At 48.6% G+C, this 18270-nt stretch overlaps 2 protein-coding genes across 2 annotated transcripts in view; one reads left to right on the forward strand and one right to left on the reverse strand.

Moving 5' to 3' along the window:
• Nucleotides 1-8638, forward strand: part of LOC134409373 (pre-mRNA 3'-end-processing factor FIP1-like) — a 31833-nt gene extending 23195 nt beyond the window's left edge. Inside the window, exons 12-16 of the mRNA XM_063142085.1 lie at nucleotides 1329-1386; nucleotides 4039-4094; nucleotides 4689-4863; nucleotides 6438-6596; nucleotides 7336-8638. Coding sequence (XP_062998155.1) covers nucleotides 1329-1386; nucleotides 4039-4094; nucleotides 4689-4863; nucleotides 6438-6596; nucleotides 7336-7468 — 581 coding nt within the window. The 3' untranslated portion in view covers nucleotides 7469-8638. The remainder of the gene's footprint in view (nucleotides 1-1328; nucleotides 1387-4038; nucleotides 4095-4688; nucleotides 4864-6437; nucleotides 6597-7335) is intronic.
• Nucleotides 8639-10753: 2115 nt separating this feature from the next.
• LOC134409134 (ligand of Numb protein X 2-like) overlaps nucleotides 10754-18270 on the reverse strand; it is a 55210-nt gene continuing 47693 nt past the window's right edge. Inside the window, exons 9-10 of the mRNA XM_063141716.1 lie at nucleotides 15740-15898; nucleotides 10754-14040 (exon numbers count right to left, since the gene is read on the reverse strand). Coding sequence (XP_062997786.1) covers nucleotides 13905-14040; nucleotides 15740-15898 — 295 coding nt within the window. The 3' untranslated portion in view covers nucleotides 10754-13904. The remainder of the gene's footprint in view (nucleotides 14041-15739; nucleotides 15899-18270) is intronic.

Below are 18270 nucleotides of genomic sequence, written 5' to 3' on the forward strand. Positions count from 1 at the left end.
TTTATTGAAGAATGGAGCAATTCAGGCTAAAGTCAATGCCACGTCAAAAAGACTCTGGGTAGACTTGGACTGGGTTCAGACAACACAATAACCAGTGGTGGGTGAAATAGTTGACGGTTGGTTGTTTAACCCACCATGGGTTAGCGTCTTGTGTGGAGGGAGTTTTTTAACCAATGGTTGGTTATTTGGCCAACTCTGCAGAGTTAGCTGTTTGAACCACCATTGGTCATTGTGTTGTGTGGAGGGCACTGTTGGTTATTTTCTCAGCAAGTGTGGTCAAAGCGGTGGCTGCTGGTCTACTCCAGCCAGCAGGATAGATTTTTGGCAGCAATGGCTGATGGGATACTAGAGGGAGGACTGAGGGGGGAGAGAGGGCAGGGGATGAGCGAGTCAACTCAGCGTGGACTAATAGTCAGCTCAACACTGATCCTCATCCACACCACGGTTGATTACTATCGTGTCGTGTGGGGAGCACCCCCGAGATAAACTGTTGAGTTGGTTATGACCCCACCGTCGACTATTGTGTTGTCTGAATGCAGCCTTGGAATTAAGTTGACTTGTTTTGAATTGGGTGAACAATCGGTAGGTAAGCACCAATTTCGTTGATACCTTGAACTTCTCTGATGTATAGTGTTCATTTTAAAAAAAAACTTAAAAAGTAATGGAGTGCGCAGGGCCCATAGAGCTGAAGGTACCTGTTGTATGCTCCGGAGATAGAATGAGCAGATCTGGACCTGGTAAACACCTGGATAGAAGCTACTTGGCTGCCCAGGTATGTTGCGCTTGGGGCGGGATTGCACATCCTGACAAAAAAGGAAAGCCCAGTAGTGAGTCCGTTCGTGTGTAATCAACCCTCTAATGCAGCCTTTCTCAACCTGGGGCGCTCCAGATGTGTTGGACTACAACTCCCAGAATGCCCCAGCCAGCTGGCTGGGGCATTCTGGGAGATGCAGTCCAACACATCTGGAGCGCCCCAGGTTGAGGAAGGCTGCTCTAATGTGAGCTGATGTCATTATGTCGTATGTTTGCTGCCCTGCGTCATTGGCTGATGCTGGGGCAAACGGGGGAAACTACAACACAATGATGGTGAGACGCAGGTGTACATTTTAGGACACATCTTTTTCAGAGGTGCAGGGAAGGACTGGAGGTGGGGGGCAGCTTTTTTTTAGCGGCAGGCCCACGTTTCTCGTAGCGTGCAGTTCCAAGTCTGAGCCCAGGCAGAAGGAGTGGGGCATAAGTGTAATAAATAACAATGCAATGGCATTCTGGGTGTGCCCTCTGAACCCACCCACTCACCCGTCTTTCAACAGTTATTACTTTGCTTACAGGATTGTTTCCGCCACCTCTCGCTCCTCTGCCAGCTCTTTTGATTCCTACGCTCGATGGGTAAGTGAGAACTAAGTGGGCTTAAGCTGGGTGAGTGCTTTTGGCCCGCCAACAGTTTGCCGCCCCTGCAAGAGACCAGTGGAATTGTCCTTGTGGCCATGGGATACTTTGTGTTTGCAAGGGGCTCTGGGTATCCGCTTTGGACAGAGAAAGGAGGCACGTTTCATATGCCAATTGGCACATCCTCCCGACACTCACATCTTAGTCAATTTATTGGTCCACTGAGGCTATGCGGTGTCCCTCTAAATTTCTTTCTCAGGCTTGTACATGACCATAATATTGCAGTTTCTTGTGTGTGTGTGCCTCGTGTGGCGCAGAGTGGTAAGCGGCAGTTACTGCAGCCGAAACTCTCCCCACGGCCTGAGTTCGATCCCAGCGGAAGCTGGTTCTCAGACAGCCGGCTCAGGTCGACTCAGCCTTCCATCCTTCCGAGGTCGGTAAAATGCGTATCCAAGTAGCTGGGGGAAAGGCAACTGCGACTGGGGAAGGCAACGGCAAACCACCCCGCTACAAACTCTGCCAAGGAAACATCAGCGAAAGCAGGCGTCCCTCTAGGAGTAAGCAATGACTCGAGTGCTTGCGGGAGAGGTTCCTTTCCTTTTCCTTTTGTGTGTAAGCCGTCAGAGGTTCCTAGAGGCGGGTGCTAGGACCTTCTCCATTCCTCTTGGAGGACCATATTCCCAGTTTTGCAGCTTATCTGCCTGGTGCTCTCCAGATGTGCTGCTCTGCATCTCCTCTAATTCCCAGCCATCATGGGCACCAGGTTGGGGAAAGCTGCAGTATCGAGCATCTCATCGACACCATGACTTAGCCAAGGAGAGGGCGCTGCATGGTGATTTGGATTGATGGGGGCAGGAATAATTGTAGAACCAGGATGCGCAAGAGTTTAGGCAAATTCGCCCTGGACATGGGATGGGTCTCGTGCCTCCACTCCTCAGGCTGCTTTCGGGTCTAGGGTGAAGTGGGGGGATGGGCATGTCCTTTGCGTAGTTGTCTGATGTGGGGGAAGAACAGGCGCCTGCTCCCCCCGCTGCCACCACGGCCCCTACTGCCACAGCCTTGGTGCACAACCTAGGAGAGTTCGGAACTTACTTCACATTGTGATGTCGTGACATTCTGCATTTTTGGTGGCAGTCGTATTTTCACCACGGTGTTAAGCTAGCCCAAAGCTTTCAAAGACCGCTCACCTGTTGCACATGGTAATTTGGGCTGTCCCCTGACCTGCTTCGGAGGCGGATTCAAAGCTTCTGAATCAGCCCTGATCTGCCTCAAGCCACTTTGGGCCCGGTCCAAACTGCTTTGGATACAAATCCAGAGCGAGATCCAGACGTCCGAAGCGGGTCAGATGTTGCGGTGTCTTGGGTGCAAGGCCGACCGGGAATCCATAGGACTTCCCGTTTGCCCCCCACTTCATGCTTGCCCCCCCCAAACCCTGGCGAATGACTTCCCCCGCCCGCGGGACTTATCTGACCCATCTGGCAGCTGCCTGTTTTTGATGATGCCAGCTTTTAAAGGAAGATGGCAGCTCTGTCGTTTTCTAGGTCTAATGTTCAAACTACAGCGGCCCTAAAGGGCCATTTATGGAAAGCAATTTGGGCCCAGACCACTTCTGGCCGATCCAGGCCCAATCTGGATTCGGACTGAGGTGGTTCAGGAGCCCGATTCGGACCAGAGGCGGATGCACAGCTCTAATTGTAATAGCCTAAAGAAGACTTTATCAAGGCCTACTGTATATGAACGTGTCTGCTTGTCGAGGTCATCCTCAGAGGCCCTTCATGCCTCCAGAAGGTGGGCCAGGGCAACTAGAGGGAGCGCCCTTTTCGTTGGTGATGCTGCCTTGGTTTTGAGAGCTCTCTCCCCACCCCGGACATATTTGCTTGGCTCCTGATTTTAATTAGTGCAGAGTAGAAATGTCCGTATGTGTAGGGGATATGAGAGACCATTGGCAAGGCTGGCAGGGCGGGATGGGAGCCGGCTGGTGAGCTGGCAGGGCTCGTCACGCCGTCCTGCCTAACTCCCTCCGTCCTTCAACATCTGGTTTGCATTTTGTTTCTGGGTTGTGGTCCGGAAGAGCAGGCGGGAAATTAGCAGGAGCGAGGAGAGAAGACGGCTGGCCTGGAGGCGTGGCAGGAAAGCTTCAGCTGGGAGGGGAAGGGGTCCTTGCAAGGATGGCGCAGAAACAAACGCGTTCCGTTGCCAGAGGGGCAGCTGTGTTAGCCTGTTGCAGTCCATGGACCAGGGGCTGATTGAGTATTATGGAGAGTTTGACATCTGTTTGCTGCTGGGGGGAGAATTCTAATTAGTGAGGTCCGAAGGAAACGACAAGCGAATTGTTTACTCCTTTCAAGCAGCCTTCCCCAACACGGCACCCTCAAATGTATTGGACTACAACTCCCAGCATCCCCGAGCCAGCTAGGTAGTTGCAGTCCAACACATCTGGGGGTGGGGCAGGCTGGGGAAGGCTGCTTTAACGTGCCACAATCGCTTTCGTTTTCCTTCTATGCATTTTGTGACGGGGACTCAGCGTTTTTGTGAACCGCCCAGAGAGCTTCGGCTATTGAGCACTATAAAAATGTAATAAATAAAATAAACATTGCTAACCGTTCTCGTGCTTCTCTCTCCTTCCCTCCCTCCTTTTCTCCCTCCTCAAAGCCAGCCTGCCAGTTACAGCAGCCGGCCGCTGCCTCCGTTTGGCTTCAACTCCACAGGTGAGCCCCTCCGAGGCCTTAGCTGTTAACTGTTAAAGCTGTTAACTGTTAAAAACAGTTAACAGCTTTAACTGTTGTGACGAAGAGGTAATTTCACCAGGTTCTCCATATATACAAATGACACCTGCAGAAATTCCCTTTTCTATGCAGCTATTAAAGATACAGGAGCCCTGTCCTCCTTTCCATAGGGTCACCCTAGTTTTAATTGATACCATCTAGCCCCCCAAAAAGCTTCAGTTTAGCTCAGACGTTTACCCGGCATCACATAAAACTGAGGGGCTAGAATTGCACAACTCAGGCCATCTGGGTGGAGTGTTTAATTAATTAATTTATTTCATATTCATGCTGCTCAACAGCCTAAGCTCTCTGGGCAGTTTACAACTAAAACCATAAAATCCAGTTTAAAACTCTAAAATCGCATAAAACCAGAATAAATTAACAGTCCAGGGAAGGCTTTGTTTAAAAAGGTATGTTTTTAGGAGGCGTTGAAAAGTGATTACGTTGGGAGTGTTGGAGGAGCCAGCCATGTGGCTACTCTGTTACTGTGTAAATCTCTGAACCGGGTGGTGAAAGGTTCTCATTCCCTCTCCGCAGATTCGGGTTTCATCAGCTACCCTCCCATTTCTACGTCTCACACTCCCTGGGTGACTACGGTGGACAAGGGCTCCAGTGCTTCTGATGCTGGTCACTGGGAATACTCTGGCACAAGGCGGGAGAGGGAAAGAGACTGTGACCACGACCGGACACCCACCACCAGTGAATACAGCAAGTGAGCGTCGGTGTTGCTTGTGCCAGGATGGTGTAGTTACGCAACTGCCTGGGACCCATGGAGTCCATGATTGTGTCGATCAAGCAGAACTCAACATCCAGAAGACCTGGGGTTTAATTAGATTTAATTGAAAATTTGTGCCTTTAACATGCCCCGTGGAGAGGAGGGAAGGCCCGTGGCTAGAAAATAGGACTTAAGTGCCTTTCATGATTCTTCCTTCTTTCACAAACCCTGGAGGTGAAAGGCAATCGGCTTGATTTTATTTGGAGTTCTCAGCTTTTCTTGACAGAAATGTTTGGTGCCGCATAATGTACTTATTCACATATGTAGCCTGGTTTGTTATGATGGTAAGAGCCTTGTGTGGTGCAGAATGGGAAGCGGCAGTTAATGCAGCCGAAACTCTCCCCACGGCCTGAGTTTGATCCCAGCGGAAGCTGGTTCTCAGGTAGCTGTCTCAGGTCGACTCAGCCTTCCATCCTCCTGAGGTCGGTAAAATTAGTACCCAGCTAGCTGGGGGAAAGGTAATAATGGCCGGGGAAGGCAACGGCAAACCACCCCGCTATAAGGCCTGCCAAGAAAACGTCAGCAGAAGCAGGCGTCCTTCTAGGAGTCAGCAATGACTCAAGTACTTGCACGAGAGGTTCCTTTCCCTTTATCTCATTATGTTGCATAATGGGATTTGGCTCCATTGTCATTCTGCTCTAACAGTCAGGAAGTTTCTCCTGTCAGTTGAACCCATTATTCCATGTCCTGCACTCTGGGAGGATCGAGAAGAGATCCTGGCCCTCCCCTGTGTGACATCCTTTTAAGTACTTGAAGAGTGCTATCATGTCTCCCCTCAGCCTTCTTTTCTCAGTCTCTCTTCATAGGGCTTTGTTTCCAGACCTCCTCTGAACCCTCCAGCTTGTCTGCATCCTTCTTGAATTGTGGAGCCCAGAACTGGACACAATACTCTAGATGAGGCCTAACCAGGGCCGAATAGACAGGAACCAGTACCTCACGTGATTTGGAAGCTATACTTCTATTAATGCAGCCCAAAATAGCATTTGCCTTTCTTGCAGCCATATCGCACTGTTGGCTCATATTCAGCTTGCGATCTACAACAATTCCAAGATCCTTCTCGTTTGTAGTATTGCTGAGCCAAGTGTCCCCTATCTTGTAACTGTGCATTTGGTTTCTTTTTTCTAGGGGTAGAACTTGGCATTTAGCCCTATTAAATTTCATTCTGTTGTTTTCCGGTTTGCTGTCAGAAATGGTTTCTGGGATGTCCACATGTTTCATGACCAGCTTACTGTACGTCAGTTGTGTTCCGTTAATTTTCTGGAGACAGCTGTGTGTTGGCATTCCAGAGGGTAAATCCATGGGCCATGGGCCATTTCTGAAACTTGGTTTAACTACAAGAGGGGTGGGCAAGCTGGTGCTCCTTTGTACTACAACTGTCCGAGTCCCTGACCATTGGCCATGCTGGCTGGAGCTGATGGGAGTTGTAATCCAAATCTTCTGGCAGTAATCTATTAGCCTTCTCTCTTCAGAGTCTCTTCTCTGCCTCAATGGATGTCATCCCTTCCTTTCAGTGATGACGAGAGGTACCGTTACTATAGCCGGGAGCACAGCTATGATTTTGTGCGGGACTACTGCAGGAGCCAAGACCGCAGCCGGGAGCGAGACGATCGGCACCGGGAGCGAAGGCACAGAGACAAAGAGGAAGGCAGCAAACACAAATCGTCACGGCGGTAAGTGGAGCGGATCCTCCAGCTAGGACCAGGCCAAGGAGGCTTAAATTCCATAAGGAAAACCTGTGTTCCGGTCTGAGTCCTAGTGATGGAAAATATATCCTGCTTTCCTGCATCAGGGGAAGCTTCCAGACACTCAAGGACCATCCCACAGAGGATAGCTGTACTTTAGCCTGGAGGTTACAGAGATGCTTGAATGAAGGGAGCACTTCTGGGCCCCATGACATAATTCCGGTGCAGCGATGGTTGCGGGAATACCAAGGTCGTGACTTGGGCGGCCAGGGGAGGCTGGAACCCTATCAATGACTGGAGTCCCTCCATTCCTACTCAAGCCTCAAATCTGCTGATTATCATTATCTCGGGCTCATCTGGATTGTCCCCACCCTTATTGCAAGGTTAGAGGCCATGTAAGAAAGGCCTGAGCTCTTAGCCCAATCATCTTACTTGAGTTGAAGGATGACAACATCCCAGAGGTGATGCAAAGATCGAATGTTGGCTTTGTATCCATAAACCGCCTCCATTGAAGTGGGTGCGGCTTCCATTGTTTTGTTTCGTAGTATTCTCTCCTGTGCGGTGTTAGGCTGTGGGATTGCGAGATTAGAAAAAAAGAGAGCTGATAAATCTGTCTTCCTGTTTAGAGCTAATAAAGGCCCGGCAACGCTGAGGATTCTGCTAGATATGTGAGATAAGGAGCTTAAATTCTTTCCCTTTCCTATTTCCCATTCTTATTCCCTCTCAGTAAGCAGCACGAGAGTGAAGAAGGCGAAAGCCACCGGCGTCACAAGCACAAAAAGAACAAGCGCAGCAAAGAAGGGAAGGAAGTGAGTGAGGCGGGTCTCCCAGAAGGAAATGGGCAGGATTCCCAGGCGTAGGAGATCTGCGTCATCGGCGTCCGTCCCCCCCGCCCCCCACAAAAAGGCACGGCCCCTCTACAGCTCAGTCTATCTGTCTCCTGTGACTTTCTGTTTTCTAAGTGAATGGCTGGAATGACTTTGGATCCAAACACAGAAGCCGGTTGCCCATACGAGAAGCCGGGCTGCACTCACAGTCAAACTTTCCGGGGAGTTGAAAAAATATATATATATCCAGCACAGCGACTACGAACAAAGCCCTGAGCTATTCCACGTGTAGGTCAACTCCATCACGTCAGATCCTATGGCTTCTGATGGGAGAAAGCTCCAGCGGAAACGAATGCACTTCGATTAAAGACAATATTTGGCAATGTGTGGTTATTGTTTAAGAAGTAGGACAGTAATAGCAACACGGAACAGCTTCATCCAAGGAGAAAGGCATTAGGTCCTCTTGACAGCCAGCTTAGTCTGGCTTCTGTAAGCTAGTCCCATTACCGCCCCGCCCCCCCAAATCTCTCCCCCCCCCCCTTCAATTCGTGTAGCTATGAAAATCTCATTCTCTCAAGAAAAGCTTGGTGGAAAATCAGTGAAACCAACCCAGCGGCCACTGCAATGTGGATGTGGACTGACAGGTTGCTATGAGAAGTATGTTTCTACCCAGACAATTGGAGCCTTCAGGGGTTGCTATTTATCTTGGCCAAGTTCAAGAGGCTCCATTGAACTGAACAGGAGCAACGTCTCTCTTGCTCCCCTTTCAATCTGGCAATGATCCATTTTGACGGTTTATTTGTAAGTCACTGGCACACCCTTCATCGCTCCTGAGACACTAAATGTCGCCATGTTTCTGTTTGGATTTTTTTCTTTGAAAAGATGAAGAAGATGAAGTCGTCGTCATTGGATTCCAAAACGATGATCACACTTTTGCGTGGACCATCCCTTTTTAAATCATCTTCCACCTGCAGGAAATAATTTAAAACACTTCCTAGAGTCGTTTCAAATTTATACTCTTTCTTTTCTTTTCTTTTTCTGGTATTGTAGTCATGCAAGCTGAGTGTTTGTATGAAACGAACAGCCTTGGAAACTTGAGCCAGTCTGCCATTGTATTTTGGTTTGTATGCTATGACGGTGCAGTGAGTGGATCAGTAACTGAAAAAGGTGTGGGAAATAAAGAAACGCTTTTTTTTTTTCCTTTGGGGAAATGTGGCTGAATCCTGTGTAGTCTCGGAAGTCTGCCAGCACTTACGTCAAAACAGCTTTGCTTTGCTTTCAAGATGCCCGATTCCCACAGCTTGAGAAGGAGGGAGGACAAGGAGATGACGCTGCGTGTGTGCTGGCACGTGTGCGGCACGAGGCTTAGGTGGGACAGGCCTCTAAAGGCAAGCCCTGCCAGGAAACCTGGCCTCTTTCACTTTCCGGCGTGGCTGCCGGTGAGCTTCAGCCCCGTTTGCTTGGAGGATGGAGGATCTCAGAATGGTTTGCAGCCGCCCCCCTCTTGTCTAGGCCTGGGGGTCCGGCTTTACCGTCCATCCCCCGGTGCTGGGAGCTAAGCACGGCTCCCATAGAATCATAGAATAGTGGAGTTGGAAGGGGCCTACAAGGCCATCGAGTCCAACCCCCTGCTCAATGCAGGAATCCACCCTAAAGCATCCCTGACAGATGCTTGTCCAGCTGCCTCTAGGGTGGGAGAGCCCACAACCTCCCTAGGTAACTGGTTCCATTGTCGTACCGCTCTAACAGTCAGGAAGTTTTTCCTGATGCCCAGCCAGAATCTGGCTTCCTGTAACTTGAGCCTGTTATTCCGTGTCCTGCACTCTGGGATGATCAAGAAGAGATCCTGGCCCTCCCAATCCACGCCATGGCTTCTTTCCACCCAGCTGACTTGCTTTGGCCACTTGGCGCCTTGTGTATCAGTGCGTGGGGCGGGCCAGTGGACTCTGGAGCTCCTCTACGCCCCCACGCTGTGTTCAGCAGCGTGGCCTCGGCGGGTGCAGGGCAAGGAACTCTGGCCGATGTGGGCCCTCTCGAAGCCAGCCCTGCCCGTCTCCTTCCTGGGCTGTGGTCCTGGCCTTCGGCCCTGGCATTGAGGGTGTGTGTGTGAGATGACTGGCCGGTTTGGCACTAGTGGGACCTTGGAGTTCACCTGCTTAGGGCTGGTTCAGCGTTTCTTCTGGTGGTTCTGAGGAGCCCTGTGGGGGTGAGAGCTCCCAGCAGTTCCCTACTGGCAGCGTGACCAATGGATGTGGCCTGACACTTCCCACACATCTCACCAGCCTCCCGTGAGCCCTGGCTCTTATTTATTTATTTATTTATTACATTTTTATACCGCCCAATAGCCGAAGCTCTCTGGGCAGTTCAGAAAAATTAAAACCATAATAAAACCACCAACAGGTTAAAAGCACAAATACAAACTGCAGTATCAAAAGCACAACCAGGATAAAACCACGCAGCAAAATTGATATAAGGTTAAAATACGGAGTTAAAACTGTAAAATTTAAGTTAAAATTAAGTGTTAAAATACTGAGAATAAAAAGGTCTTCAGCTGGCGACAAAAGGAGTACAGTGTAGGCGCCAGGCAGACCTCTCTGGGGAGCTCGTTCCACAACCGGGGTGCCACAGCAGAGAAAGCCCTCCTCCTAGTAGCCACCTGCCTCACTTCCTGTGGCAGGGGCTCACGGAGAAGGGCCCCTGTGGATGATCTTAAGGTCCGGGCAGGTACATATGGGAGGAGGCGTTCCTTCAAATAACCTGGCCCCAAACCGTTTAGGGCTTTGAATGTCAATACCAGCACTTTGAATCGGGCCCGGACCTGGACTGGCAGCCAATGAAGTTGTAAAAGGACTGGCGTAATGTGATCTCGCCGGCCAGTCCCTGTTAGTAAACGGGCTGCTCTTGTGTCACTGACTCTTGCGTCAGTGGCTGCTAGGGTGGCCACTCTGTTGGCTGTGGCATCACATTCAATTCAGACAGACGTGGCATCTGAGAGAGCACCCTCCTGTGCTGATTCCTATGCCCAGACCCAAGGGCCCTGCAGCAACGTATGAGCGGTATCGGCCCCCTTTGGTTATCGCTTGCTGAGTGCCACCAAAGAGAAGATCTGGATGGGAATTCATGGGTGTATTTCCCATATTTTTAGGGTGGATGAACACTGGGATAAAGACAAGGACAATTATGCCCTTGTTGTTTAGCTGTGGTGGGTGAAGTCCTCCACTGCACAGTGGAAGAGGGGCTTGTAAATGATCCCAAGGTAACTGAGGATGTGGGAGAAACCTTAAATCTGGTCAGAACAGAAAACCCAAACAGCTTCAGTAACTTCAGAATAATTTATAAATGCATCAAAACAAAGACAAATCGGTTAGGTTTCTACAAATTCTTTGGTACAAAGCAATTTCATAGCTACTAGACTTCCTGGTGATTGTTAAAGGCACCTTGAAATAAGACAACACAGTGAAATGGTGCTGCTCACGCAGCACATCCCCTTCATTCGAGAAAAGGCATTTGATTCCCCTCTTTACAGCTATTGCAAGGGTCAAACATTACAGAAGCTCCTAGGAGGCAAGCCTGAAGCCAGCCGTAATTGTCTTTACAACAGCAAGATGTAAATGTTTATGCCCTTTAAAACCACATTTAAATGTAGGCATTAACCCCCAATGTGTATACTGTGACATTTTCATGTGAAGTGTTGATGGACATCACCCGCATGTAAAAACCAATCTCCTCCACCCTGCCATACCGCAAATCAGATCAACATCCTCACAAACATGGCACCAGCAGCAGCTCACAACATTAAAACGAGACAGCGAAGTCTGGACATGCACATCACCACTTCCAATTTAAATGTATGAATGAGCCCTAAAGTCCTTTTGCGGGGTGTGTGTGTGTGTTTCACTTCACATTCCTACTTATGTGAGAACTGACCGCTGTACTGATAATTCTCAAACAGCTGTCAGTCTGATGCCAACAGGCCTGAGCTGAAGGGCGTAAGAACTTAGCTGTGACATTCACAAACTGCCAAAGCGAGTGCAGTATCTGTCTGCAAACACAGCCATCTCCTGAAATATAGATAGATAGATAGATAGATAGATAGATAGATAGATAGATAGATAGATAGACCCACATTCCACCAGCCTGAAGAGCTGTGGCAAGTCTTTCAAACATGACAGCTTACCTGCACTCCACAGAGAGGTAAGCACTTCTCAGGGGCCTCTGACCTTTAAACTGAAACAAAGACCTACAGCTGATTAAAAGCATTCTGCAAACCAAGGACTTGGAAACCCCTGTTAAAAGAAAAAAATGAGCAGGCCACTTTGAGGAAGCTTCTGTAAGTACGGCAAACTAATGACCTCTCGGTCTACAATCAAAGAGGCTTAAGCTAACAGTCAAGATCGCTGAATCACTTGGTAGGGCACGAAACAATAAAAGAACAGGACCTTGAACAAGTATTGGAACGGTGCAGCTAAATGTAAACAAGCCTATTTTTAGAGACTAGCCTGGAGTCATGGTTGTGTAGGGTAGAAGAGGAGAACATACGAAGATTAAAAGGAAGCGTTTATCCTGAGTCCTGTCAATTAGTGTTTAGGGTTGAAGAATCAACATGCGGGCATGCGTGTACGTACGTACACACACACACATGGTATTGAGCAACTGCATAAATGAATTTTACCTACAGGTGCACATTAAGAAAGGTGGAGCTGGTTGGATTTTCTGCCTGCTATACAGCTATTAGCAGCACCGATCCTCTGCAGAGAAAAACGATGGCAAACCTTCTTGGGTCTTAAACCCTGAAGAAACAGCTGACAAGAAGAGAAGCCATGCTTTCAGGTGGCTCTTTGCCTTTTCAAAAAGCGTCATGTTGGGGGTGGGAAAGAGGGCGGCAACAACAGAGAGGAGAGGCTGCTTTGATTGGTTTCTCCAACCTCTGCAAGGCGAATAGCTGCTCCTTCTCCCCTCTTTCTAGTAAGGGCGCAACTGGATTGGGCAGTGGCCGGGATCCAACCCAGGTTTTATTGATTCCCTAACGTAGCTGGGAGGGGGTCAGGAGGCAACGAAAAGCTCAGGATGGGAGAGTGGAGCTGAAGCCTCACTGCCAGCTAGGCTTTTCCCCAAAATGACTTTTTCTAGCCATTTCCCTCCCAGCATTCTGAGACCAGAAGCCTAGGCAGGAAAAAGAATAACGATAATTATGAAAGGAAAAGGGTTTAGGGGGAACGGGGGAACGTGTGCGTCGTGGGGAGGATTCAGATTTGCCACCCACCCGGGAGAAACCGTGTTGTGCTTTAAATTCTTCCCACACACTGCTTATAGGGACTCCGCAGCGGGCCCAATTCTGTTGCCGTCTCTTCCTCTTTGGCCCCACGACTGCTGCTCGCTCAAAATCTGGCTGGACTCCTGCTGGCGCCTAACGTGAAGCCTCCATTGTCTGCAAAGGGGCGCTTGACTTCTCTCAAGCGGCGGCAGGGTTGTCCTATTGAGTGGTATGAGATGCCAACCCGCAGGGGCTACGTGCATCCTCTCTGATGTGATGAATGGGCCGTAAGAAGACACAGCACTGCTGTTCTCCTTAAACTTGGGCGCTGCTGAAAGAAGTGGGAAGACAAGTACCTTGCTATCCAGCAACCTAGAGTATAACAAGCAGAGATGATACAGATAAATGATTAGAGATTCAATCATCATTTATCTGCATCAATGATTCAATAATCCGTCAGTGGCCACATTATTCCGCTGCTCCCTTTACTTCATTCTCAACAGCAGAGAACGTCCAGTCTTAAAGCTGAAAGTGGCTGCTGCGTCAGGCATCGCTGACGCAAGCGCACCATGTCCTCGCAGAGAAATCACAGGTGCTCAGAGGCAAGCTGTATATTGCAAGCAGCCCCAACTTTAAGAGAAGAGAGCTGAGAAACGGGGCACGGCATATTTGAAACTGTTACCAAAACAGTGGAATACACATCCCCATTCCACCGACCATGGAAAGGAACAATAGCTGCTCTGAGGCAAACCTCACGGGCCTCTTGCTGTGTTTATCGGTCAACAAAAGTTACCACCGAAGTTAAATATTAGCCAACATGATTGACTATATGAAGGACCTTAAATCATCTTGCAGACTTTTACAAGCTCTGCTTGCAATCGTTTATCTGGGCAGGATTAAAACAGACGTTTTTAGGCTCAGAGTTCACTTTCTCAACATATGTAAGGACATGAGAAAACAACACTCATAAAATGATAGAACTCAAATTGCTCACTGAAGTGTGGATTCTTTTGCCAGGGAGTTGAGTCTAAAAATCAGATTCTATCACTAAGCTACGTTTGCCTTTTGCTTAGGAACGGGGCTCCTGGTGAAAGCCTTGAGGAGGACGGCACTGTTAGACCAGCTCATGGTTTCCTTGGTTGGTTCATCACTCCAGTCTTTGAAGCCTGGCACCAAAGTAGCGCGTACATGAAACTTTGGGTTAGAGTTGACTTCTTACACAAGGCTACCAGGCCAGGACACCACAGTAAGGGTTACTTTATTGCGTTGTTCCTTCAGCATGGGAATCAGCTCGCCGTTGCTCATTCCTACAGCAGACACTCCGTTGACTGCCACGATTTCATCCCCACACCTAATCAGAAAAGAGGAAACACACAGTTAGGGCACATCCACACGTCGTACTCAGGGCGCTTCCATCCGCCGCCAGTGCACCCTGAAAACAATTGTGTAGCTTGCCTGTAAAAGAGATGAGGAAGAGGCGTCCTTGCCGGCGCGGCCACCCACCGACCTCCTCGCCAGCCGGCTCGGAGAACTCGGCAGAAGAAGGCGGGGTGGAGAGCTTCTTCCGCTCTCCACCACGCCTAGCTCTCCTCGCCGGCCGGCGAGGAGGTCGGTGGGTGGAGGCGGCAGTGGCGGCAAGGACGCCTCTTCTTCGTCTCTTCCAAAGTAAGCTAGACGATCGGTTTGGGGTCGCACTGGGGTCGCTTAGAAGCGGCCTCGGTATGACGTGTGGAAAGGCCCCAGGTGTGTCATCATTGCTAAAGCAACAACAGAACTCTACACTGTGATAAACAATGACATTACTTAGCAAAACATGTATACAGCCGAAATAGACCAATAAGTCTCAAAACGGCAAGCGCAAAAGCATGCCTTGAGAAATAAATTAAATAATTAGAACCTCCTTTGAACCCACAGGACCTGCCCACAGAGGCGGATGCCCACCGCGCCTCTGCATGGTTCACTGCTCCAGCCTTGCCCCCTTCTAAACAGCCTTCACTTAGGGCAAGTAATTCCATCTCTCCCTAGAGAGAGAGGCAACGGTTGCCCTCTTCAGGCATTCACTCAGAACTCATGAAGAGGGCAGCGGGGCTGCACATGGGAGCCCCACCTCCAACCTCTCCCCTTCCGGCTGGAGACCTTTGTGCACTGAACATGAAGGTCTGCAGGGAGGTTTTAAGTGTGCCCTGCTGAATGCACTTTTTTATTTAGTTATTACATTTTTATACTGCCCATCAGCCGAGGATCTCAGGGCAGTGCACAATTAAAAGTATAAAATACAAGAAGTATAGATAAATTTAAAATCTTAACAGTTTTAAAAAAGGCAATATAAAACCTGTGTGAAAAGGTATGTTTTCAGGAGGCATTTAAAAGGCGTTACGTTTTCCGCCTCCCAAACTGCACGAGGGAGGGTTTTCCAGAGGGTGGGGGCCGCAACAGAGAAGGCCCTCTTAGAATCTCCCACTGTCCTTCAAGCTTCACACAAAGGCTAAGAGGGGTGACACCAGTGTGCTGGGGGACGAGGCAGGTTCCACAGCCCCAGTACAGTTCCAGTGCTTACATATTTGTCTGAACATGTAAGAACATAAGAACCGTGCTGGATCAGACCAAGGGTCCAGCTAGTCCAGCACTCTGTTCACACAGTGGCCAACCAGAGGCCTATGGGAAGCCCCCAAGCAGGACACGGGTGCAACAGCTCCCTCCTGAGCTGGGCTAGAGTTACCTGCCCTCAAAGGATGCTGCCTGCTGCATCTGTGCAAGATTTACTGCTCTGACCTTGTCTCTCACCAGAGGTGGGTAACGCTGCACCAGGCGTTGTTAAACGATCTAATCACTTTTGATACAGAGGTGCACCAGAATTACCTGCCCCAGAGGCAGCTGCACATTAGAATGTCTGTGTGAGTTTCTGCCCTGGGCTAATCAGCACTAAGAACCGAGGAATCAATCGCATCCTGATTAACTGGGGGTGGAGGTGTGCTGTGTATTTTTCAAAAAGGAAGTCACTGTGTTTAACACCAGAGATTCCACAATGAAGGCAAAGTAATGGTACCTACTTCAGCCTTTTGTCCCAGAAGGCAGGGGTTCCCGGCACAATGGTCTTAATGAAGAACGGCTGGTTCCCTTTGCTTTCTTCAAACCCGCCAACTATGCTGAATCCCCAGCTCTCAGAGTTGCTTTTATGCAAGATAATATCTTGACAGAAGTGGAGGTGGCTGAAACAGAACACACAGTCAGTCAGTCAGTGAGAGCTCTTTATCTTCCGTGTAGAACTTTTCTTTTTTAACATGGAAGCTGAATTATCTTTCACCTTCAATCAGGGTAAAGGAATACTGCAGTATCAGAGAAACCTAAGTAGGAAATGCCATGTCTGTATTACATTTGAGCACTCCTCGAAATCAATACGATTAGGAGATCATTCCTGCCGGCATCACTGCTGCTCGGGGATAAAATATCTGGTTTCCAATGGATTGTATATCAGGAAACAATGACTGTACTCAGCACGCAGGTTCTTTAATGGAAAGCAAACATCGTGCTGGGAATGGCAGCCTTGCTGGCAGTGAATGATCAAACACACGGACTAGACCCTTTCTTTGTGAAGGGGGTTTCGTGCAAACGTGACACGTGGTCTCTAAACAGAACGAGACGTGCAAAACCATGAGCAAGCACCAAGTGTTAAGAAAAAGCTTGGGGCACTTTTCTAAAGCAGCACAGCTCCAAAAGTAACAGCATTTCCTATATTCATTAGATGGCAAAAATCTGATCCACCCCACAACTTCAATATACAATGAGTGGTGGAAATGTAATGCTGTGCCTTATAAATTGGGAGCCAGCCTTGTCTACACATACTTCTTCCTCCTGCTCTGAAGTAATCGCCCCTTACCTTCTTAATCCAGTTTACACTACACACGCACCCATGCAAACCACAGATAATATAAACCAGGAACTTGTTTCAAGCTACTGCTACAGTGTCTGGTTCGTGAGAGAGCTACGATTTGCATTTGTGCATCATTAACTGCATGCAGGAAGCGGGAGAAGCACAGTAGAGAGAAGATGCGGAAACAGGAAGCAGAGCATTTCCATACAGCTCGCTCTATATTTGAAAACCACAACATGCAGGGATACAGTGTCATTCAACTGAAACACCTAATTGTGCACTTCATATTCTGCTTATAAAAATGTTAAAAAAAGAAGAACCAAAAGGGATGAGCAGTTTCATAAACACTTATGGAAGCATTAAAAAGAGAAAAAAGAAAAACACTGCCCCATTTAGCAATAGCTTCAAAGTGGGCAGAAAATATTCATCTTCTCAGGAAGCTTTGCCCACATTCTGAACTGACCTTGCCCTCAGTGAAAATCAGCCTATAGACAAATTTGATCCACTATGTAAATCAGGATATCATTCCATTCACTGTGATTCCCCTAGTTGACTTAATGAAGAAGATGTGACAGTAATGAGAAGGGGGGGAAAAGGTAATGGAGCAGCAGCAGGAAGGAGGTGACCACAACAGTGAACACAACTGATGGAGGGGACGGGAGCATTTTTCACATTCTTTTTCATCACCATACCCCAAAATGCTCCATTTCAATGCTTATTTATTTATTATTGCATTTATATCCCTCCTTTTTCCTCCAAGGAACCCAAGGCGGCGTACAACATAATCCTCCTCTCCATTTCATCCTCACAACAACAACCCTGTGAAATTTTAGATCTAACCACAAGGAGGCATGCCAACATTCATCCGAAGCCAAGTGATGGAGGTCCAGAATAAAGCATATATACGGTAATTTTAAAGCCACTTTGCTGGATCATCTTTCGGGAAAGATCCTCCCATGAAGCACAAGCAACCTCCGTGCTAATTGACTTCAGATTCCAGCATCGTTGCACTTCTATGATAACACACACAGGTTTGTGCTAAAAATGCCAGCCCTACATTGCATTCCCACCCACCCACCCCTCCGGCTTATTACACACAGGTATGGCAACACATGATGTGATATGACTACATTGTTTCCAAGGGCGAACCCACAGTGATGGGGCAACATGGCGCATCACAACACATTACGGACAGAGGAGAATGACTGTTTTCAACTGCAAACCCACTTTTGTCATCCCATCTAGTTTCCTTAGCTTTTCCAGGGAGTATTTTGCAGTTTGATGAAGCCACAAAGTCTGGACAAACGTACTTTTGATTCTCCCTTTTAGAACACAACGGGCTCAATTCAGTCATTACACCATGCTATGGGTCTTAGGCTAATCATAACTCAAAACTCAGACCATGGTTTGAGCTTTCAAAACATGTACCCAGACCAAAACCATGGCTCAGAGTTGCTTGCCTGCTTTTGTTTTCTGTCCTCTCAGCTTCATAAGTTCACCCCCACTCCATGGTGCAGCAGAAGCTGGAGGCAGGGTGATGGCCCTAAACTAGGGTGACCATATGAAAAAGAGGACTGGGCTCCTGTATCTTTAACAGTTGCATAGAAAAGGGAATTTCAGCAGGTGTCATTTGTATGCATGCAGCACCTGGTGAAATTCCGTCTTCATCACAACAGTTAAAGGTGCAGGAGCTGTACTAGAGAGACAGAT

The sequence above is a fragment of the Elgaria multicarinata genome, chromosome 15, assembly GCF_023053635.1.
Source record: "Elgaria multicarinata webbii isolate HBS135686 ecotype San Diego chromosome 15, rElgMul1.1.pri, whole genome shotgun sequence".
Classification (NCBI taxonomy): domain Eukaryota; kingdom Metazoa; phylum Chordata; class Lepidosauria; order Squamata; family Anguidae; genus Elgaria; species Elgaria multicarinata.